The sequence below is a fragment of the Miniopterus schreibersii genome, assembly GCF_964146895.1.
Source record: "Miniopterus schreibersii genome assembly, chromosome: 7".
Lineage (NCBI taxonomy): Eukaryota > Metazoa > Chordata > Mammalia > Chiroptera > Miniopteridae > Miniopterus > Miniopterus schreibersii.
The window spans coordinates 11246819-11270309 of NC_138108.1; the positions used below are offsets into that span (position 1 = coordinate 11246819).

The 23491-nt window shown below is 57.0% G+C and overlaps 1 protein-coding gene across 1 annotated transcript; it reads right to left on the reverse strand.

Moving 5' to 3' along the window:
* Positions 1-34: 34 nt before the first annotated feature.
* ASIC4 (acid sensing ion channel subunit family member 4) lies at positions 35-22058 on the reverse strand. The gene is made up of 10 exons (XM_081142295.1): positions 21241-22058; positions 6120-6264; positions 5896-6023; positions 5545-5707; positions 4964-5020; positions 2881-3034; positions 1630-1721; positions 1474-1553; positions 1059-1163; positions 35-874 (listed from the first exon to the last, which is right to left on the reverse strand). Exons 1-10 carry the CDS (start codon positions 21820-21822, stop codon positions 761-763), a joined length of 1620 nt encoding a protein of 539 aa, XP_080998421.1. The 5' UTR covers positions 21823-22058; the 3' UTR covers positions 35-760.
* Positions 22059-23491: the final 1433 nt, after the last annotated feature.

The window sequence follows — 23491 nt, forward strand, 5'->3', positions numbered from 1 at the left end:
CTCTCAGCTTGGTCACACATACACACAGAGAATTCCTTATGTCTCTTTATTCCTCATTTCGTCAGCACTTTATAAAACCAGACAAGATGGAGGCCTGAGAAGACTTTCTTCCCCACCCCCAAGCTCAGCCAGGGTCTGAAAGGTCTGCCTGCTCCCTGTGGAGGGGACTCTGGGGGTGGGGATGGGGCAGGGGGAATTGGGAGCTGGGCCAGGCCTGCTGGGCCACCCGCTCCCCCTGCCAAACAAGGAGCTGGGTCTGGACAGGGACAGGAAGTAGGAGAAGCCCAGCAGTCCCGACTCCTGGGGGCCCGCCCTCTCCTGCTGACACTCTAGGGCTGGGACCCTGGCTGTCACTGAATCACCCTCCCCCATAGCCCCACCCACCTTCTATATCTGTCCCCCACCCCCACCCTGTCCTCCCTAAATATATACAAATGTACAGAGGGTTCCACCCCTTCTGGGGTTGGCCACTTCCTCCACCTCCCTCTCTCCCCTCTCCCCTCCACGGGGGCCCCAGTTCTGCTCTCCAGTTCTCCCCAGGCACCAACCTCAGGATAGGGGTATGGATAAGAAGGCCCTTGTGCAAAGCAGCTGGCACCAGGGTTGGTGAGAACAGGAACTGAGTGTCCTTCGGGTGAACACTGCCCTCTACCCCTCCACCTTGGGCTGCCCCCAGGCCTTCTGTCCCAGGAGCAGGAGACTATTTGGGGATCCAGGGAGGAGTCCCAGACTCCTGGGTCCTTTCAGACACAGCATCATCCTAGCAAGCGAAGTCTTCAAAGAGGCCTCCTGGGGGACCATGTGGGTGGTGGTGGTTGGGGAGCAGGTTGCTGGCTCCCCCACCTTCAGCCCGGCCCCGGCTTGGACAGGGACTCTGCAAAGTGGAGAGGGAGAGTTCAAAGCATGCCCTCAAGCCTCACACAACCGGCCTTTTCTTGTCCCCTGTGGCAGAGGCTCCAAGGTAGCCCAGGAACCCCTCTCAGCTGGTACAGAAACCATGGGGGTACTCGGTCCCCGGAGAAGGCACTGGCTGTATATTCTGCAGGGCTTATCCTCACCTGCTCCTTCAGCTCCTGCAGCCCCAAGGTGGAGATGCCCCCAGTGGAGGTCCGCAGAGGAGTCTTGGGACGACGCCACACCCGCTTCAGTCGGTCCCAGGATACCTTGGGGTGCAAGGTATGGGAATAGTTGTGGGCTCGGGAAACTTGGTAGAGAAGGGCAGACTAACCAGGCTCACCTTATAGGACTTGCTACCCAGCAAACCCCCACTGGGAGTCCCCGATCCTCTTCCTTCCCCTTCTGAATTCCCAGCACCCTCAGGCCTTCTAGTCAGTCAGGGGACCCTGGCAAAGAGCCCAGAGCTTGACTTCCTAGCCAGTCCAGCTCCACCAGGAAACGCACACTGCCCCTCTGCCACACCCCTTCCTATCCTCCACTAGCTGTGTGGGTGGCCCTGACAGACCCCTTCCTTGCCTCATAGATGTAGTCGAGGATCTCCAGCAGTGTGAGGATGCTGGCCCCGATGAATAGGCCCATCTGTCCCCCGAGGTCTCCTGGGGATCATGAAAGCAGGGTCAGAGGGAGCAGGCCCAGCTGATCCACGCCCATGGAATCTGGGCCAGGTCTCACCCAACAGGGCTGACAAGCCGTAGGCTGCTCGCTGTTCCATGGCCTCGGAGGTCAAGGCTTCAAAAAAGACATCTAGGACCAGGAAGTTCTCCCTGCAGAGACAGGAAGCAGTGTCCATGTGGGACCACCTTCCAAGGAGGTGGCTGGCAGGAACATCCCAGGTCCAGCAGGTGCTGGTCTGAGACCCCTTGTGCAGGGAAGCTGGTGACTATCCTCAGACTCTCATAGACTGTGAGGGGAGGCAGTCCCAGATACATGTTAGTTTGAGGGTTAGCAAAAGGCCTGGAAGAGCAAGAACACCTGGGCCTGCAGATTCCCGCCTGCCTTCTCCAAAGCAGCAAATAGTGTTCATGTTGCCTCGTCCCTATACCTCTCTAGAACCTTCAGTGGTTCCCTACTTCCCAACAGTCCACTCCAAATTCCTCTTCCAGACTTGCAAGAGTGCCCATGATCTGTTGCACTGTGCCTTTTTAATAAGCTGCTTTCTTCTCTGCTTCTCACCCCCTTCCTACTCAGGCCAATCTCCAAACCATCCCACAGTTCTCTAACTGGGATGCCTCCCCTCTCTCCTCCCTTCTCTTCCTCTCACAGGCCCAGGGTCCTCAGAGGGCCAGCTCATGCCTACCCTGCTTCCCCTATGCCATGCACATTAAGCTCTCCTGAGGGCCTGAGAAGCAGTACCACACCGTCACATGTGGGCTCATCCACAAATTGTGACATGGGTTTTGTGTCATAATCATCTCTGTCTCCACAGGACCCAACACTGGGCCTGGCACCCAGGGGATGCTTAGCATTTGTAGATCGGCTGCCGGGTGCCAGACCCAGTGTTCAGTGTGGCCCCTCCTGCAGGCCACCTCATTCCTCTCCCAGCCCTTCTAGATCCTCTCCCTCAGCACAGCATTCACTCAACCAGCATTGAACAGCCCCAGGTTGCTGGGGGAGAAAACACGTAAACGGAGGGCTCTAAAACAATGGGTACATGCAATGACAGAGATAGGTACAGGGTGCTGCGGCAGCTCAAATGAAAGGCGCTTGGACCAACAGGGGTTTGCCTGGAGGTGGAGACAAAGGATGTGACTTGGAGGATGGCTAGGGGTTAGTTAGAAGGGGATTGTGAAAGCATTCCTAGCAAGACTCATTATTAACAAAGATGCAGACTATTCCCCGTCTCCACCATGCTCCAGGCCTGCCGAGGGTGGCTTCCAGCACACGCGCACACATGCACACAGGCACGCACATGCACACACATACCGTATATAGGTCTCATTGCGGTTGTACTTCCTCGCCAGGTACCGGGCTGAGCCCCTGTTGGGGATCCTGACCATGGAGATTTCTTTCCCATAGCGGGTCAGGTTGCAGGGAGTAGGACAGAAACACGGGCCCTCGGAGCCCCCACCCAGGGAGTCTGCAACACAGAGGCACCAACTGCAGTGGCGGGGTGGGGGGGGCCCAAAGGCCCACCAGCTGCAGAGGCTGTCCTGAGGCAGCCACGTCCACACTGAGGGCTTTTACTGGCCAGCCCTGGCGCTGCCTAGAGGAAACTGGATGGGGCACGGGAGCTCCCTTCCTGGACCAGCTTTGGACTACCAAAGAAAGCAGATGAAGGCAAAACTCCCCAGCACCCTCCCACAGGCTTGTCCCTCAGCTCCCTGGGGCAGGGAGGTCCCCATGGCTGAGAGGGAGGGCACAGCCCACCCACCAGAGCTAATCAAACACGAGAGGCCTCAGACACCCAAGGGATTTGGAGATGATGCCAGGATGGATGGATGGATGGATGAATGGATGGATGGATGGACAGACAAAAAAACAAGTGGACAGGATATGTATGCTTAGTGAGCTGGGTTTTCTCTGTTCCCCCCTTCAGATCCACTCTCCATTCCCCTCCATCTTTCTCTGTGCCCAGGAAGCTGAACTCTGCCAAATGCATCACCTCACTCCCTCGTCCTCTGGCTTGGGGTTGGGCTTGGCCAATGGGAGGCCCCAGCAGGAGCAGAAGGCAAGAAGGGGAGAGATACCAGGGTATTGCTTTCCCTGCTTCCTTACTGCCAGGCCATAGTTAGCAGGGGCTTCATTCCTCTTCTCGTGACCACAGCTCCTGTCCATCGGCCCTCTCAGACAGCCACAGCTCGCTCTCTGGGCTCCAGGAGGGCTTTCTTCCCACACCCATCCAGGCCTAGGGGAGTAAAGCCTCCCTGGTGTTGCTAGTTCTGTGGAGCCTCACCATCCCTTGTGGTTCACTCATCCCTGCTCACACATCCGTTCCTTCACTAGACACTCTTCAGTCACTGCTCTGATTGCCATAGTTGGTGTGTGGGACAGAAAAGGTCTCGATGTGATTCTACTGCCTCAGCATCTCAAGCCCATCACTTCTGTTCTCCGGTGGCCCCATCATCTGGAGCACTGTCATACTCTTCTGACCAATCACCCTGCTTCTAGTCTCACTCCCCACCTATCCATTTTCCACATCTAATCAGAGTCACCTTCCTAAAATCAGATAGTATTCTCGGCTGGCCTTAAGCCATTGTTGGCTTCCCGGAGCCTCCTTTATTCTTCCCCTCCCCCTCCTCTGTTCTCTGCCCTCCAGCCACACAGATCTTTCAGTGCCTCAGACATATACTCTCTCTGGCCACAAGGTCTTTAGCATGCACTGTTCTTACTGTCTAGAACATGTCCCCCTTTTCACCTGGGTGACACTTACACACCCTTCAAGTCTCAGTCTCTGTCACTTCCTCTAGGAATCCTCCCAGCCTTCCCAGGTGGGGCTGCATGCCCCTGCCTGGAGCCTTGAAGGATCCCTGAGGTTCCCCTACCCAAAGACTAACACACTGTGTCTTCATGCCTGTCCACAGCCTTGCCTGGCAGTGAGCTCTGCAAGAGCAGGGCTCTCGTTCCCACTCTCACCTCTAGCACCAGCACAGGCTGTAAATGTCTGTAGAATGAATGGATGGATGGATGGATGAATGAAGTGTAGATCAGACAGGACCTATGGACAGGTGGGGTCTGCCTTACCCACACTGAGATTCCCAGCAATTCATCTTTCCTCACAACAACAAAGGAGTCATTTCACTTCCCCAGAAAGGCCAGCTCACTTGCTGAACCAAGACAAGAAGCCTGGGTTCTCTGCAACCCCTCACCCTGCTGCCTCCACTTACCCAAATGTCCACATCTGCAAGGGTCCTCAGACCCCTGGAGGCATCAGATAAGGCTCAACCCCAGGAAGAACCCCCCAGGGAGAGATTGGGAGGAAAAGAGCCAAGGCTGTTAGGAGAAGGGTGGACAGAGAGGTGAAGAAGAGGGTGATGGAGAGGCAGAAAAGGGAGCAGGCAGCACGGACCCAGTGTGTGGTCGGCACACTCAATGTAGATATTTGGTGGGCAGATGGTCTCGTTGCCTGAAAGGAGAGAAGATTATTCCTGGAGTCCATGGTTCCATCCCTTCTGCCCCACCACATTCCCAAATGTGGGCATACTCGTGCACACACACATACGTGCACACACATGCCAAAGACGTGCATGTTTGCACACATACACAGGCATGAATGCATGCATGCTCATGCATATAAGCATGAAAACATACACATGCATATAGACATGCAAACATATGCACACTTGCATGCACACACATTTATATGCACGCATACAAGCACATGTATACAACCCCCAGAAGTACACAGGTACAGATGTACATGAGCACCTGTATGCATAAGTACATATTATCATGCTTGTGTACATTCTATGTTGCGCACATGTTAAAACATGCATAAAATCCCAACACACATGTGCACTCACATGGATACAGACATGCACACATGTTGCACACATACACCTGCCCGTGCACATGCGCAGTCCTCTGCCCCGGAGGTTCTGGAGCCTGGCAGGATGGCACAGAGGGCTGGCAGGGAGGTGGGGTGCCCACCTGGCATATGCACCATTCGGCAGTGGCAGCGCTGAAGCACGGCCTCCTTTTCGCAGCGCAGCCGGCAGGCAGACACACTGTAGGCCGAGTAGCCCTGAAGCTCAGGCTCCCTGAGCCCACTCTCCGCTCGGCAGTTGCCCCAGGGCTGGGGCAGATAGGTCAGCTGCAGAGGTGGGCATGATGGGGTCATGCCCAGGAGTCCCATCCGGCCCTCCAGTGCCCACAGCCCCAGCAAAGTCCATGGGAGGACCGATGGGCTGTGAGCATGGGGGGGCAGGTCTGGTCAGCATCCCCTCTAAGCCCAAAGGCCCAGCCTTGTGCCCAACCCAATGCCCAGCTGGAGGTGTTCACCCGCTGTTCCTGGCAGGACACGAAGGTCTGGAAGCCTGGGGACACGCCGAAGCCCAGCTGGTGGATGTAGGGTGGCTCCTCCTGGCTGTGGATCTGCACTCGGATACCAGCCTCAAACGACGTCTCGTCTGCACAGTGGAAACGGGGACCTTTGGAAAGCCATCCCAGGCAGGTGGCCCAGGCCAGGGTCCCCAGGTGGCCCTGTCCCTTTCCTGCCTGCGTACTTGTCTCTCTCCAGATGGGCAGGTACTCCTCCTGCTGGATGTCCAGCATGATCTCCAGGCCACTGCCCATGCCCCCCGCCCGGCTGGGAAGGGAGCTCTGCGGGTCTGCATTGAAAGTATAACACTTCCCATAGCGCGTATAGACCTGTGGGGTGAGAGAGAAGAGAAGGGGAGATAGAGGGAGGAGCTAAGACAACTCCTTAAGCTTAGGGGTCCCTGTCCCTAACCCCCACCCCCGGTCACCAGACCTGCCTGGGCAGCTCTGTCCCATATTCCAGCAATCAGTCACAGCCCAGCCTCTCACCTGAGCTCCATCTTCTCTGTTGACATCCTCCCTTTGGTGATTAAAGGCATCTCCAGCTTAATAATGAACAGCAGAGCTCTTGACACCTCCCCAAATCCTGGCCCCACGCATTCTCCTCCTCTGGGCGAAGGGTCCCACTATCTGCCAAATTTCTCAAGTCAGAAGCCCCAAAACCTCCCTCTCCCTTACCATCAACAGTCTTGGGCAATTCTACGTCTGAAATCCATCCATTTGCCTTCCATATTATGTCCCCCTTTCACCATCACCTACCACCTGGCCATGGCAGCGGGCTCCTAACTGGTTTCCCTTCTCCACCCTTGCCTCTGCCTCCACCTCCGGGGCTTTCACACAGTAACCAGAGTGCTCCTTCCACCCAAGTCACCTGCTGGCTTAAAGTCCAACAGTGGCTTTCCATTTCCTGCAGAATAAAGCCAGACTCCTTCCCTAGCCTGAAAGTCTCCATATGATGTGACCCTTGCCTACCTGTCCTGCCACTGATCTCTGACAAATTCAAACTCATGGTGTGCCTTCCTTCCTCAGGCCTTTGTTCATGCAGGACCCTCTCCTGGAATGCCTCCCCCTCCCATTCTGGCATGGCTAGCTATTTATCTCTTAAACCTCAGCTTAAGTGTCCCTTCCTCATACTCACACTCCCATACCACACACATGTTCACAGTTCCACCCTCTACCCATCAATCAACATGTTTGTTGGTTTGCTCAAAGCACTTATCGACACCCGGGATGATCTTGTTTATCTGCTTATATCCTAGTTCATTGTCCATCTCTCCCCCACCATTAGAGTTTATGCTGCACAAGAGCAGTAAGCCTGTCTTGTGTACCCAGCGCTTGGCCCAGTGCCCCCAGGGAACGCAAAGGACACTTTAAAAAGCAGTTACTGCAGCGCTGAACAAAGCCCAACTTCTAACTATGCAGAGAGTTCTACAGTAGACACCAGAGGGCGCTGGCGCCCCGGGGATGGGAGTGGAGGCTAGGAGGGAACAGAGCTGTGGTGGAGATTTGCGCAGGGCTGGGGTGAAGAGATTGAGGGAGAGGTGCATGCAAGTTTCCCCCTGCCAGGCTCACCCCACAGAGACAAGCCCCAGTGTCAAACCCATCACAGGCAGCACCTTCCCTGGCGGCCGGGGGTCGGCGCACTCAATCACTCTCTCACTCCGCCTCCCCTCTCCTTGGGAACATTTCTACACTGGCCAAAGCTGGGAAGAAAGGCATGAGGCATGTAAGGGAAAAGATATCCTAAATGCCTAGCTTAGAGGGAGGGTGTAGAAGGGAGAGAGGCTGGGATGAGGGCAGTGGGAGTGAGGAGTTCAAGGAGCTGGGGGACTGGGGGCACCCTTGTTGTGGGACAAGGTTAGGTATCCCATCCTCACTAGGTTAATCACCCTGCTGATCCTCCCCCTCACAGTTCTTCTACCACCCTGATACCTGCCTCAGATTCCCAAAACAAGAGAAGCACCATGCGGTTTACAAAACACGGAGACATCCACCGCAGACCCATTTCTTCCACTGAGCAACCCTGGTATCAGGTAGGTTCAATTAGCCAAATCATTACAAACAGGAAGCCGCAGCTCAGAGAGGTGAAGTGATTTGCTCAAGGGTCACACAGCTAGTCAGTGGGAGAGGTGTAATTCATCTGGATACGGGTGCCCAATCCCCCACCAAGTCCACCCTACCCCAAGCCTCAGCTCTTGTTTCAGCCCCATTTGGCTGAAATGTGACCCAACACCCATCCCCTTTTCTCCCATCCCTCCTTCCCTTCCACTCCACTCCCTCTACACGTTCTTCACTTTCTCCATACCTGCTGCCTCTCAATTCCTCACTTCCTCACCTGCCCCTCCCCTCCTCCTTCTAAGCACCCTCACCGTCTTCTGGGTTCTAATTCTTAACTCTGTCTGTGTCACCTCTGGCCAACTGCCTGTCGTGTGTCCATCTGTGGGGCAGTAGTGGGCATCACCAACAATTCCAGAGCACTCTTTCTGGCCCAGGCTCTGTGCTAAATGCATAACATACTCTTTCCAATTGCATCCTCACAACCACCCTATTTCCTACAGATGAGGAAACAGGCTTGGAGAGGTGAGCTGATCTGGCAAAGTCTCCAAGATCAGCGCTTCTCAAACTTCAGTGTGGCCATGTGCACACAGAGCACCTGGGGATCTTGATAAATGCAGATTCTGATTGTATTAAATGTGTTGAGGGGGAGGAGGCAGGACTGATTCTACATTTCTAACCACCGGCTGGTTGCACTTTGAGTAGAAAGGCCCTAGATGAAGGGGAAAGAGTCCAACTAGACCTGACTCTCACCAGAGAGAGGGGAACCCTGAAGGGGGCTGGGTGCAAAACTTCTGGGTCCCCAGTGGTGTGGAAAAGGCACAAGGGAATATATAAGTATTTGCCCCAAATTTCTTTTTTTTTTTTTTAATTGATTTCAGAGAGGAAGAAGGGAGAGGGAGAGATAGAAACATAAATGATGAGAGAATCATTGACCATCTGCCTCCTGCACGCCCCCTACTGGGGATCAAGCCCAAACTCAGGCATGTGTCCTGACCAGGAATCAAACCCTGACCTCCTGGTTCATGGGTCGATGCTCAACCACTGAGCAACACCGACTGGGCTGACGCAAATTTCAAAGCACCCACCCTCTTCCTATTCAGTGCCAAGATGTTGGAATCAGCTTTTGCTGATGCAGCCAGTTTTAAGTATATGCTCCAGTTGAGAGGCCTAGCAAGGCACGATCTGCATGAGGAACAGGGTAACAAACTGCTCACTTGTGTCCCCCAGCATGCTGCACCGCCTCAGTAGACCTCTGACTGCTGTCAACTCATGGCCTTTCCACAGCTCAGCCTCATGCATGGGACTGTGGACAGCCTGAGGCCAGAGCCCTCTTTACCATCTTGGCCTCCCCAGAGCCGAGGACAGTTTGCAGGAGGCACAAGATAGAGGGAAGACATGCAAAGCAAACACTATCAAACATCCCTGCTTTGTATCAGGTCCTGTGCTCTCTGCCTTTGATCTATTTTCTCCTTTGAGCTTCCAAGACAAACACATAAGGATGAGGAACCTGAGACAGGAAAAGTGACTTGGACAAGGGCATACAGCAAGTAAATGACAGCAGAGATTCAAACAGAACTGAGCCCAATGCCAAAACAGAGTGCTTATAAAACACCTGGTAGTGTTTAGTGAATGAATGACTCAGCTAGATTCCTGACCCTGGGAAGCATCAGGTAGGGCAGCTTCCCTACCTGATGCCTCCAACATGTATACACACAGACACACATTGCATGACACTGAGCCCAGCCCACTGCAGGGTCAAGCCAATGGGGAAGGCTTTGGCTCTAATGGCTTTGGCGGGGAGTGGTTATCTGGTACCCCTGCCTCGAGGTGGCTTTGCAGAGTGGATGTGACAAAGGGAGATGAGTGGGAGGACTCTGGGTCTGATGGGTATACTTTGCAGGAAATGGATAGGCCAGACTGGCAGGGCCAGGCCACCTGCACAGCCCCCTGGGTCAGGCCCAACTGCTGGGCAGAGCATAACGTTGCTCTGGCGACGGTCCCTGGGTCAGGCAGGCAGCAGCAGGTGGAGCTGCCAGTTCCTAAGTGGCAGAACATTTGTGGCAGCACAGCCCACAGCCTCTTCCATGGAGACGGCACGGCCACTCAGCCACAAGGTCCCACTGGCTGTCCACTGCTCTCTCCCCGCGGACTAGCCTGAAAGGAGGGCATGTGTACAGGAGTTGAGAGTCCAGGGCTCAGCCATGGAAAGGGGCATTTTCCGGGCCAGGATGTGCCCGGATGGGTGGAGGGGCTATCTCCTGATCACCCACCACCAGCCCTCAGCCTCTGAACCCTCTCCCCATCTCAGGCCCCTCCTCCACCTTCAAATGGCCCTCCCTCTTCTCTGCCCTTCCTTGCTCTCTGCCTTAGTTCCCAGGTCCACCCTCCTGGCCCTGGGACAAGCACATGGCCTCCCAGAGCCCTTCTGGACCTAGGCTAGACAGCTGCTTGATAAGAATCTGTACTGTATGCAGACCCTTGGACCCCTCCACCACCTTCCTTCTGGCCAGCCTCTACCTGTCCCTCTCGACCACCTCCCCTTTAGTGTTAGCCTGGACCTGCTCTAGGTCAGTCTGTCTCCTTAGCCTCTGTCCCCTGATCTCAGTCTGTCTCTCAAGTCCCTCCTCCTGGCCTGTCTGTCCTTAGCATCTAATCAATTACCCATCTGGCCTCTGTTTCTCTGTCCCTTGCCTTTTGTTGGTCTGTCCATCCCCCTGGCCTCTGTCTTTCCCTCCCATTGGCCTGGCTACCTGCCCCTCCCCCACCTCCCCACTCCCCACCCCCCACCTCCTTCCTTTGCTGTCTACATCCCCATCTCGCTTGTTTTCCTCCTTTCCTCTCCGTCAGTCCCTTAGTCTGGCTGTCCAGTCTCTGTCTCTTGTCTTCCTCTTAGACTTTTCCCCGGGCCTAAGGCTGCCCCTCCCCTCAACTCAGGAACCCCTCCCCTGGTGCTCATCCCTCCTTCACCCTGCCCTTCCTCCAAGTCTGCCCCAGTCAACCATCAGGGGCTGGGAGAGATCTGAGCGGTGGCTTTTCTCTGTCCCTTGAGTTCTATCTAACCACAGCTCCCATTTGCCCTGGCTGGCGTGCCTGCATTTTCTCCCACCCCTCCTCACCCCTCATCCTCCCAGCAGTGAAAGAGCCCACGGGGGTTAACAGGCAATTAGCAGGTCCAGGGCTCAGAGCTGTGAGGGAGAGGGCCCAGCCTCCAGGAGATAAGAAGCCGCCAGGAGCAGCCGAAGCTGGGCTAATCCCGGAGCTAATCTCCAGCCTGGGTTTTATCTCCACTGTTTTTTGGGCACCCTGCCTCTGCCAAGGCCCTGGCACAACACCCCCCCCACACACTTTTCTATGCCAGCTTCATTTCCCCCCAATTCCATCAGCCTTCCTCTGCTGCAGTCCAGCCCCATGCCTCCCACTTAGCTCCCTGGGATCATTTTGCCAGTCCTGCAGTGCCCGGGGTCCAGTGGAAGGGGGTGCATCTTCTATACCCTGCACTGTGACCAGCACCCCGAGGTCGGAGAGCTCCCAGCCTAGTTTTACTCAGAGGCGGCACAAGCGTCCAGGTTTGAAGTCTCCTCCTCTGTCCTCACCAGGGGCAGAGTTAGAAAGACACACACTGACTCAAAGAGCCTGGGGTGTCTGTGTTGGAGGAACCTGGAAGGCACTCAGTCCAAACCCTCACTGTACAAAGGACAAAACAGAAGCCTAGAGATGGGAAGGTGCATATCTAAGGGCACACAGGAAAAAGGGGCAAATTCACAATGAGAACCCAGTGGCCCCAGCATTTCCACTAACCTCAGTAACTCCCAGGGAGTCAGGAGACTGGTCCCAGCTCCAGCTCCACTACTGACAGCCTGCGTAAACTTGGTTAGTACAGTGATTTATTGAATTCTCTGGACCTCAGTTTCCTCATCTGTCAACTGAGGATAGAAATTCCTGCTTGATTTATTTCACAGGGTGGTTGTAGGTCTCAAAATAGACAAAATATATGAAAGCCATTTGCAAAGCAAAATCATATACATGATGCCTCAATATTAGTAATAAGACCGCTGTGGAGACCAATAGGAACCAAGCTGGGGCAGAGATCAACCATTGCATGTGGTGCCAGAAATAGAGCCCCATAAGCTCATCACAAGGGGGCAGGGGCACATATTTTGAAGCCCAACGAAACAGGGTTCAAATCCTGGCTCTACCACCAACCTTGAACAAACAACCTTGGGTTTGCGATTTAACCTCTCTGAGCCTTGGATTACTCATCTGTAGAAGGGGAATAGGCATTCCTCCTCCTAAGATTAGTTATGAGGATTAGAGATCAGTTCAGAGTGATGCCTAGTAGGTGCTCAAGAAAAGGGGGACCTCCATCTGGGGAACGGAGCTTCCTGCCAAGATGGTGCAGCCATTTCGATCTTGGATTCCCACCAGGCCCATTCTCACAGGGCCTTATGCACCTTTGTAAAGGTTCCCTTGGCAATTCGGGAGAGACGGTGCTTCATGGAAGACAGAGCTCTGCCAGAGCGAAACCGGCAGGCTCTGGGATAGGGCTCTCCCACCAGATGGGAGGCAGCACTGAGGGCACAGGCCAGAAGCCCAATGTGGTTCACACCTAGGCCTTGCCCTTATTGACTGTGGTATTTGGACTCAATCATTTAACCTCTTGGATCCTCCATTTCTCGTCTGTAAAATGGGAATAATAATAGCTACCCTTCAGAGGTATTATGAGGAAAGAGACAATGTACATAAATAGAACCACAGCTAATGTTTATTTGGTGCTTACTCTGTGCCAAGCACAGTCCCAAGTGCTTTATTAACTCCTTAATCCTCACAAAACCCCTAAACTGGAGGTCTCTTATCATCTCCATTTTACAGACAAGAAAGGAGGCCCAGAGATGGTAAGGAGCCTGCCAGGGTCACATAATGTGGTGGAGCCCGGGACTAGGCAGTCTGGTGCTGAAGTCTGTGCTCACAGCCACTGTGTGATGAGAGACACCTGGCATTGCACTGACACACAGTGGGTGCTCAAGAAATGGGGTGTGTTCAAACAACACTTATTTGTTCAACATTTGAGCCTGTAAAGTGTGTCAGGCCCTGTGCTTGGTACTGGGGATAATTCAGAGAACGAAACAGACAGCCTCTGCCCTGAAGGAGTTTGCTGTTTGGCTGCAGAGACATTCATTCATTCAAAAAGTGTTTCTGGAGCACTTACACTCTGGGCCAGGCGCAAAGCAGTGGGCGGCAAAGCACCAAGCCAACAGGTATAGACAGATCGTTACAGGTATGGACGATCATTACTAGTTGTGATTGGTGCTGTGATGGGGACTGGTGCCAGTCCTCCGACAGTGGAACAGGGGTTCAGTCGGGTTGGAGAGTAAAGCTCCCCAGGGCAAGCCCAATCACCCTCCCAGGAAGGGCATCCTGAATCAGACAGAGGGAGAATACCCACTCCCCAAGCAGGCCTGGCCCCCTCCCCTTACCACATGGCAAACAGTCCCTCCCCCCTTCCACCTCCCCCCACAGTCACCCAGGGGGTGACTTCCTCCCCGAGGTAGAAATGCGGTGGGTCTGGGAAGAAATGGGCGCAGGGTTTGTTCCAATGTAAATGTCTGAGGGGTGGTGGAAGAAAAGTAGGGGCCGGGTCTAGGCCGCTGGGCTCCAGGCTGAGGCGGAGCGGGCGCTGGGGCCCGAGCCGAGGAGCGCGGCGATTCCAGGCCAGCGCGCGCTTCCCCCGGGGAGGAGGGCTCAGGCCTGCGGGGCGCAGGGGAACAGCCAGACCTACTCCCAGGTAACAGTTGCCTAGGCCTTACCCTAGAAAGTCAATTTTCCAGGCGGGAATATTTTCAATTTGTAACGAGGTCCCTCCCTGGCATTTTCGCCCCTCGATGCAAAGATATGCGTTCGGAGTTTTGCTTACACAGTGGAGCACACTGCCCCGGCCGGCCGGGCGGGAGTTCTGGAGACACTGAGGTGGCGGTGGCGGCGGTGGGTGGGTGGGTGTGCGCCGCTCTGGGCGCCAGCGCCCCCCGCTGCTCCCCACCGCACCCCCGCACAGATACCCAGGCGTGCCGGCGGGGCCTACCCGCACCCAGAGAGCCGCACCCAGAGGGCCGCACCCAGCGCCTCGCGCTCCTCTCCGCCCCCTCCCCTCTCCCGCGGGGCAGGCATCCATCACGGAACCCGAGCGCCCTCCCTCCCGTCTCCTCCGGGCGCCTCCGCTCTCCTCCCTGGGTTTGCCTCATTTGCATTCCCTCGGCTCCCGGCTCCTCGGCAAAGTGACCTCCGCGCACAGCGGCGCCAGAGGCTTCCACCGCGCAGGGAGCCGCCGCCGCCCGCCCGGCCGGGGAGGGGCGAGGGCACGCGAGCCTGGACGGCGGGGCGGGGCGGGGCCCGGCGAGCGGGCTGCAGAGCTGGGCCCGGCCGGCGGGCCTGGGGGCAGCGGGAAAGGCCTGGTGCCGAGGGGCGCAGAGGGACTCGGGTGGGATTCGAACCCTCGACCGCAGGTCCCCAGCCGGGCGGGAATGGGACTTGGAGGGCAGCGCCTAGCCGGCGAAGCTGCGCCCCAGAAATGGAACCTGCTTGGAACCTGGGGTTCCCCGACACCCCGTTCCCCCCTCCCCCACAGCCCCACTGGAGGGGGGCCAGCCGTACGGGGGCAGCCGCCCGAGGGTCCCCAGCCCTCGGGGGGGGCTGCCCAGCCCTCGTCCCCGCTCCCCTGGCCCGCCGAGCCGCCTCCCCTCCCCCCGCTTGGTATTTACACCTTTCACACATTTGTAAGCTATTATCCTGTCCACGCTTAGTCACCGCTGAGCCAAGCGCCACGGATTTAGCTCCTTTAATCTTTCCTCCTAAATCAATCCTCCATTTCCCCTTAATCATCCCGTGGCTCCTCTCTGAACTCTCGCTGCTGCCTCGGCTGCCGCAGCCCAAGCCTGTCTCTGGAACGGCTCCCCCCAACCCAAACCGGATGTCCCAAGGGCATGATGAACATTTGGGGGTGGGGGGTGGATTTTCAGCTCTGCCAGCCTCTGGCCCCAGAGCCGGGGTAAGACGTGTAGAGACACCCTCTACCCCTTGTGGAAAACACAGCACCCTGAGCCCTCCTATCTCCACCCTTGGGGTCCCTGCCCTCCCGCCTCCCCACCCCCACTCATCTGGGATGGTTCCAAGACCCTAAGCCTGCACCATGATTTGCAAAAAAATAAAATAACCCAAAAACCACCTTCGGGGCTCTGGCCCACGGTTCTGGCCGTCCCCACCCCAGCGGCTTCCAGGAGGTGGCCTTGCGGGGAGAGCCTGGTCGGGCAGCGAAACACTGACAACACCAGCCTGAGGCTGCCTCGCCTCCCCTCCGCCTGGGTGGCTGCCCTTCTCTCCCGGACCACCCTTAGTCTGCACCCGGCCTTCACGCCCTCCCCTCGGCCCGGGGTCTCAGCCCGAGCAGCCCCGAGGTCGGGATGGCGCCGCCTCCCGCCCCCACCCCATCCTGGTCCTTCCTGCCCCCAGCCGGGCCGAGCGGCGGTAACCCTGCCGCCAGCCGCGAGAGGGAGCAGATTCCTCTGGGAAGCAGAAGGGCAGGGGTGGGAGTCCAGAAAGGAGCTCGGGTAGTGGGGAAAGAGGGAGGGGGCGTGGGGGCCATTTCTTCAAATGCTAATCAGCGTCTTCCGGCGGTGCCGTGAGAAGCTGAGCTGATAATGAGCCCAGCTCGGGGCTGATTCCTGATTAATGAAGAGGCCACAGGGCTGCTGAGTGGGGCCGGGTGGGGCACGTCCCTCACGGCCCTCCCGCTGCCCTTGCAGACCAGCCCTCGGTAACAGTAACAGCCCCAGCCCTTGGCTGCTCTGCCAACACAGCTCAAATCCCCCTCTGCCTGCTCCTCTGGCCAATGAGAAGCAGCCAGACTGAGAGCGCCCCCTCCAGGAGGGCCTGAGGGGCAGCAGCCAGTGGCCGGGCTGGAGGTGAGGGCTAGTATACTGGGTTTCTGCAACCTGTGAGTTGTAGGTAGCCCTCAGAGTATTGTTTTTTTTTTAATCAGGAAAAAAAATATTAAAATAATCAAGATTCAGGGCTTCTCTGGACAAACTGGAAGAGATTTTCAATTCTCTGGATACATTGGAAGAGATTTTCAGTTCTCAGATCCCACCCTTCTCTATCGCATGCTCTCCTAGACCTGACCTGCCTGGCTCCTGAAGGCAGGGCCAACCCTGAACCAGATGTTGATTTAAATGTTCTCAAGTTTCATGCCTCTGGAGAAAATGGGACCAGAGGGGACAGAGGGCTGGACAGGGGGCGGGGATTAGAGGTAGGCTCATCTGGTAGCAAGAGCCCTGAACCAACCTCAGTGGATACCCCCTCCCTTCCAGGGTCAAGGAGGCAAGGGTCTGCCCTCAGGCCCTCGGGAGCCAGTGGCAAAGGTATGGAGCTGAGATACGTGTGAAGTAGCCCCTCCCATGACCAAGAAGAGCAGGCGGAAACGGTCCTTATTGGCCTGACCACACCAGGGAAGGGAACAGGCTCAGGAGGAAGCTTGGACCGAAGGCAGGGGTTGGCTAAGGGGCCTGGAATTCAGTGCCTGGGGAGCCAGAGAGTGATAGAGGCCTTGCATGTTGCTCCCCTTGCCTCAGAGCTGTCCTGGTGGCAACTGGGGTGGAGCTGGGAAAGGAGGGAGGACAGGGAGGGGGACTGCCCAGCTGGAAGAGGCCTTGTCTAATTGTGCCTGATTAGTAGAGAGGAAGAGAACAGGGCGAGTGATTAATAGTCTCAGCAGTCACCAGCATGTGCAGAAGGAGGGTTGGAAGGGGGAGGGAAGTCAGAGCCCAGAGGGAATGGAGACAGTGAAGCGTCCACAGGTCCCTGGTCACCTGCCGCTCTGGGGCTCCCTGGACCTCAGAAGACCCCACAGAGAGGGGCAGGGTCCTACCCCTGACTCCTCAAGGATGCTCCATCTCCCCTCTGCCTTAATTTTCCAGGCAATAGAATGGAAGAGAAAAGACCAAGGTCACATCCTGCACCTGGGAAGAAAGGTGTACTGCTCATGTGGTGTTTCCAGACACCTCGATGTCCCCATTCTCAGGCCCTATCCTCAGCTCAACCCCGGACCTCAGTCCAGAGATTAGATGCCGGGCTCCCAATCACAGCCCACAGCTGTCACCTTTTATTCTTTGGTACCGATTGGAGTTCCTAGCCCCGCCCAATCTGGCAGCCTGAACCTAATTCCTAGGACCAGAGCTGCACTGCCCAATAAGGCAGCCACTAGCCACATGAGGCTATTTGAATTGAACATTCATTTTCTCTGTCACACTAATCGCATTTCAGATGCTCAATAGCCGGGGTGGCTAGTGACTACATGTGGGGCAGCACAGATACAGAACATTTCTGTCATCACAGAATGTCCTGTGGGATAGCGGTGATCTCAAGTGTGTGTTCACACTCCTGCACCTGTGCACGTGTGCATGAATATTTGGGAGGGTTGGATAGTGTGGGAATGCTATAATAGGGGAGGGGCAGAGTATGCGCCTGGGGGTCTAGAAAGCGGGGAGGCTAGGTGATAGAGAGTAGCGAAGATGCCAGTGTATGGGTCAGAAAACAGCAGGTGGTGCTGGGAACAGTCAGGTTAAAGAGAGCCAGGAGTTGGGATGGTGGCATTTTAACAGCTGACACTTTCAGAGTGCACACTATGTGCCTGCCAGGCAGTGTGTTAAGCCATCTCTTTAATCCTCACAACCACCCACATTTTTTAGGTTCTAATATTCTATTTAACAACTACAGAAACGGATGCATAGGGAAGCTTTTTGACTCCTCCAAGGGCACACAGTTTAAAGGGTAGAGCCAAGGTTTGAATCCACATGGTTTGGCTCCAGAACCCACACACTTGACTGCCATACCATACAGTTCCCAGCTGAGAGGAGATGCTGAATTTTAGAGTCACCCTTGCATTTTAGAGCTAAAGAAATGACGCCTGGGAAGAAAGTGATTTCTGCCTTCGAGTTAGTGGGCAGGCTGAGAGCAAGCCGCGGTGGGCAAAGTGTAGATGGGGCTCTGAGCATGGGGCGGGGGGTGGGGGGGTGGGGGGGGGCGGGGAGCAGGTGGCGGAAGGCATCAGGGAGGAAGGGGAGAGGTGGTGGTGAAATTGGGGGGGGGGTATGAGACTGAGTATGAGGGGGGAGGGGAAGAGGAGAAGAGCTGGGTGGGCTCTGTGGAGGGCAGCATGGCTGAAGAGTCCAGAGCATCCTCCACCCAGGAGCCATCTCCTCTCTCTCTCCCCTCCTCTCTCTCCTCTCCAAACCTCGCCCAGCCCAGTCTGGCTTATTCCTTAAACCTTCCCAGTTCTCTTCCACCTGGAGTAGCCTCCCTCTCTGAACTTAGGCTCTTACTATCCATGTATCTAGTTTGGCAATTAATCCCGGCACCTCATGACACGGCTTGGCTTGCAAGGCTGGTTAACTCTTGCATGGTTGGTTAAGCTTTTGAGTGGCCCTGTCCCCATTCCACCACCAGACTGTAGGCTGCTTGAGGACAGGGACTGGGGACTAGGGCTTCCCTTCTTTGTTCTCCCCGCAGCACCTGGCAGGGAGCCTGGCCCATGGTAGGTGCTCAGAACACCATGTTGATTAACTGAGTAAGTAACGGATCGGGAGTCAGTGAGGGGATATCAGGGGGCGTGGGGGTGGGGTTGGGGTGGGGGAGAGCAATCGCAGTGGTAACAGAAGCAAGAGCAGCAGCTTAGGGGACTGGGGGAGGGTGCATTACCCAGAGTAAAAATAGGCTGGAAAATGTGACATTTATTAACTTGGATTCCGGAGGAAAGGTCACAGCAGAGTGGGGAGTGGAAAGGAGGAAACAGGAAAAGCAACAGAAAACACACAACAGCCCCTTACCCAAAGCTTGTCTCTGTCACTGACCATCTCACCACTCACGCCCCGGCAGGTTCTCCGCCAACTGGTCCCCGTACCCATCTCCCCACCATAGACCCCGAATCTCTGTCACGGCTCCGTCCTCACCAGAGACCCCGTGTCTTCATCTCCATGCCCCTTCTCCCATCTTGCCACAACAAAACACCCCGCCTTTCCCACTGCCATAGGTCATGGGCCCCCATCCCAACCCATAACCCCAGACCCTGTGAATCTGCAGCAGTCTCAGCCCCAGATGCCAGGTCCAACGGAGAGTTACACTCAGCAGATGGGGGGTGGGGGACAGAGGGAGCAGGATCCAAAGAGAAATTCCTTCCCCTCAGTGCTTGCTTTGCCCCTCCGCCCTCGTCATCCTGCCGCAGCCCCAGAGCTGAGACCCAGAGACCTGCACTACCCCCTTCCCTCCAGCCCCAGCATACACAAGGACCTGTGAGAGGTCCACCTTTATCCCTGCTGGGGCATCCCCAGGATTCAGAGAGACTCACCAGCCGTGATCAGGGGACTCCCTCTGCCCATATCCTCTGGCACCTGCTCCTTTCCTGGAGGCCAGGCAAGAAACCCCTGCCTCCCTCACCTTTCTCCCTGGTCCCTCCATCTCTTCCTCCCTTTCCCTCCCACCAACGTTTCATCACTCTTCCCCTTCCCTTTCCACCCCCAACCGGGGCCTGGGACACAAACTCCAGCTCAGGGACACAAAGCCTCCATTGATTTCTGCCCCAACAGCACCTGCTAAGACTGGGCTCCGTCCCCCCAACTCAGAGGGGTGAGGATGTCACATAGAGGAGCCCCACGGATCTGAAAGTCCACATTCACACTTCACACTCCACCTTTTTTGGGGGACACTCACAGCCCTGGCTTTGGGAACAGTGACTTTTTCATAAAAGAGGGGGTTTGTAGCTGGATGACAGGTCCGTGCCCCTGACTCCTCTCCCAGCACAACCTTCTACCTCTGTTCCTTCCCTCATTTCTACCCAACTCCCCCCACCCAATGGAAGGAGGACCCAGAGGCTCCTGGCACGGTGGGAGCCAGGCACCTAGTGGAAACATGTTACTGAGGCAGTGAGTGAGTGAGTGAGTGAGTGAGTACCTGGGTAGGAGATGGCCGGGCCATGAGGAGGGAAAGTCCCCCACCTCTTGGCCTGGCCCTGGAGGCTGGGCTGGAGTGGGCACCATATTGACAACACATATGTATGTGCATATGCGTCTGGGCAGTGGTAACATGCATGAAACACACACAATGCTGAGAGTAAACTGGACTGAGGACAGGCATCTCAAGCACCAGAATAACAGATCCCCTTGACTGGGTGCATGGAGCACTGACAGACAGATAGCATACAAGACACACCCCCACTCACATACGTTGTGAGAGATGGTGGTTGTCCCTACATGGGGAGCAGGGGTTGAGATAGATGGGGAGGGGTCTCACAAGAGGGTATGGCATCCACAGAGTGACCCTGTCCTTGGCAGCTAAGCAAGAGCGGGGATGTGGGCACAGAGATAAGTAGCTCTCTAGATGTGTGGGCGTGCAGGTGTGCACGTGAGTGTGGTGGCAGGGACACTGAGTGTGTGTGACAGGGAGTGTGCAGGAAACTGTGTCCCGGAGCCATAGAGGGGGGTGTGTGTGTGTGTGCTGGGCAGCAGTGAGGGTGAGCCATGAACATAAGAGTGAATGAGTGATTCTCAGTGTCAGAGCCAGAGCCGGGCAAGGGAGCAGCAGGCATCAGAAAACGGAGGGAGGGACTGGAAAGCGGGAGAAGCCGGAGGGGCAGCATGAAAGAGGGATGTGTAAGGGAGTCTGTGAAAGGGGGTGTGTGTGGAGACACAGAGGCAGAAGAGACACTGGCACCCAGTGTACACGAAGATCATCTCTATCCAGCCTGCCGGTCGGGCCAGCTCCCCAGGAGGCAGTCTGAGGCCCTCCCTTGCTGGAGCCCCCCAAACGCCCTCTCCCCATCACCCTCATTTGCTGAGGAGGAGAACCCAGAAGCCACAGAAGAACAGTGGGGTCAGTCAGTCCAGCCTTGGTGTGGTACATTCCTTCCCTGCGAGCTGACCAGCTTTGGGGCCCCTGGGCCCACTCCAGGACCCCCAGCCCCAGCCCTGGGCACTGCAGCAGCAGCAGAGCCAAGAGGAGGAGCAGCGGCAGCGCCAGGGTAAGCCCCGGAGTGTCCTCTGCTCCATGGCTGGGGAGCCAGAGGGAAACACCAGGCTTGGGGGAGACTCGAGGCCAGCCTCTGGTGGCGGAAGGAAGGGAAACCCCATTGAGGATGCCCCCATGCACCACCACCACCCTCCGCCAGCCTCTGGCCACCCCAGGCCAGGCGAGCCAGCTGGCAGGACTCACCACCGAGAAGTTGCTGGCGGAGCAGTGATGCCCACTGAAGTTGCAGCTCTTGAGCATGTCGGCAAGCTGGTGGCCAGTGCGGTTGAGGATGTCTACCATGTCAGGCTCCGGGTAGCGCAGGCCAGCGGCACGGTGCCCGTCCCGGTCTTTGGGGGGCAGCCCTGTCAGGTTGGCCAGGTGGAAGATGTCAGCGTCGCTGAGTGCCGAATGCCGGAAGCGGTTGATGTTGCAGAGGGTGACAGCCGGGAAGCCCGCCACCGGGGCTGGGGCAGCTGGGTCCATTGCCACCAGGTGAGGCCAGGTCAGGTAGCCCCGGGCCAGGCCTGCCGCCTGGTACAGGAAGGCAGTCAGCGAGGTGAAGAGAGCCAGTGCCCACAGGGTTCTACGAAGTCCATGGGGGCCTGGGCCACAGGCCCGGCCCAGCCCGTGCAGGGTGCTCGTGCTGGCAAATGTGGCCAGGTCCCGGGGCGCTGCTGCCCCCCGCGCGGCCCCCAAAAGGCTCTGTTCATCCCCTGCCTCCTTCTCCTTGGGTTTCGCATCCTCCTCTGCAAATTTGATTTTGCACACAATCTCGATCGGCATCTGTCCCCGGCTGCTGGGACTGGCCAGAGCCTCCCTGCCCCTGTCCCTCCCTGGCCAGCAGCCCCCGGTGCCCTCCGGAGTGTCGGTGGTGGCAGCGGCTGCTCTTCTAAACTCAGGGCAAGCTGGGGGAGGACGGGGACAGGGTGGGGGCCCGAGGTGGGGAGTCACTCCCACTCCCAGCAGCTCCGCAGCCCTGGTGCTGCCTCTGCCGCTGCTGCCTCTGCCGCCGCTTGTCTCTCTCCTCGATCGTCTCCTTGTGGCTTCCCTTATCAGCACCAGCACAGCTGTCAGCCCCTGCGTGTGTCCCTGCGAGCGAGCGAGTGAGCTGCTCCGCCACGCCGCGCAGCCCCAGCCGCTCCGCTCAGCATGTGCTCCGAGCCCACCCCGTGCTTAATAATTCAGGACATGTCAACAGCGTTCCACCGGCGCACGGGCAGCAGGAGCCAGGCCCGGGGAGGGGGCGGCCCCCAGTCCAGGACAGGGATCCCTGGTTCCCGCCCGAGACCTTGTGGAACTGCCCCCAAACTCTTGCTCTACCCTAGCCACTCATGGGGTCCTCAGATGGCCCCACTCCCAGGCCACCCAAGGAAGAGTGCTGCACTCAGAGTCCTCAGCTCCTTCTGCCACTTTTCCGGACCACACCCCAGGAGGGGTCAGCCAACTCCATCTCCCAGCTCCTGGCCTGCTGACTCCTGACTCCAGCTCTGACTCCCGCATCCAGCCACCGCCTGGCCCCATTACCCCACTCATAGCGTCTTCCAGAAACTCCTTGGGAGGGCCACTTGTTTGAATGGGGGGGGGGCAGGGGAGGGCAGGACAGACAGACAAGGGGACAATAGTAAGGCCACCAAGATTCTTGACTTCCCTAGAGCTTTGCTCCTGACTTCCACACCTACCATACCTGGCCCTCTCTGGGACGCTGGCCACCCCTGCTTCACTTTGCCTGCCCCCCCCCAGTCACTCCTATGTCTGGGACAGAGGGCACCCTGGCTGACGTGTACATCTGTGGCCACTTTGCTTCCCCAAATGCTTCTCAAATTTCTAGCCACAGTCAGGCTGGGTGTTGTGGGGATGCTGTTGGGTGAACAGGCCAGGGAGCAGAGGCCAGGTGGGGGTTTGGAAGGAATAGAAATGGGCAGGTTTGAATGGCAAGGAGTACAATCCTAAAGAAGCAGATGCAGGGGGTGTCCCCCACAGATTGGGGCAGGGGAGCCCTGGGGTGGCTGCCATCCTGTTGAGGGGAGGCAGGCATGTGGGCTATTATCACAAGCAGGGACGGACCCTGTTGGCAGGCCAGGAGGAGATGTCTTGGTGTCCCCAGGGTGGGGGTGGTCACAGTGAGCAGCTTGTGATCTGGGGTGCCCTGTGAAAGCATGAGGCCTCAAGGGGGAGGAAGCACTTGTCCCCTAGAGGAAACGGGGGGGGCTGATTAATCGGGGCGCTAATGAGCAGCAGGGAGAGGAAGCTCAGAGGGGCGGGGGAGGCGGCTCCATCGATCCGAGCCGCGGAACCAGCAGCTGAAAAAAAAGTGAGAAGGGAATCGATCTGAGGGAAACTGCAGCTGCTGGGGATTAGAGCCCGAGGTCCACCCGCTGCCCGGTGGCCACCCCTCCCGTGTGTCAGGCATCAGGCCTGTCCCTTGGGTCGCAGCCCCTGCCTGGCCCTGGAG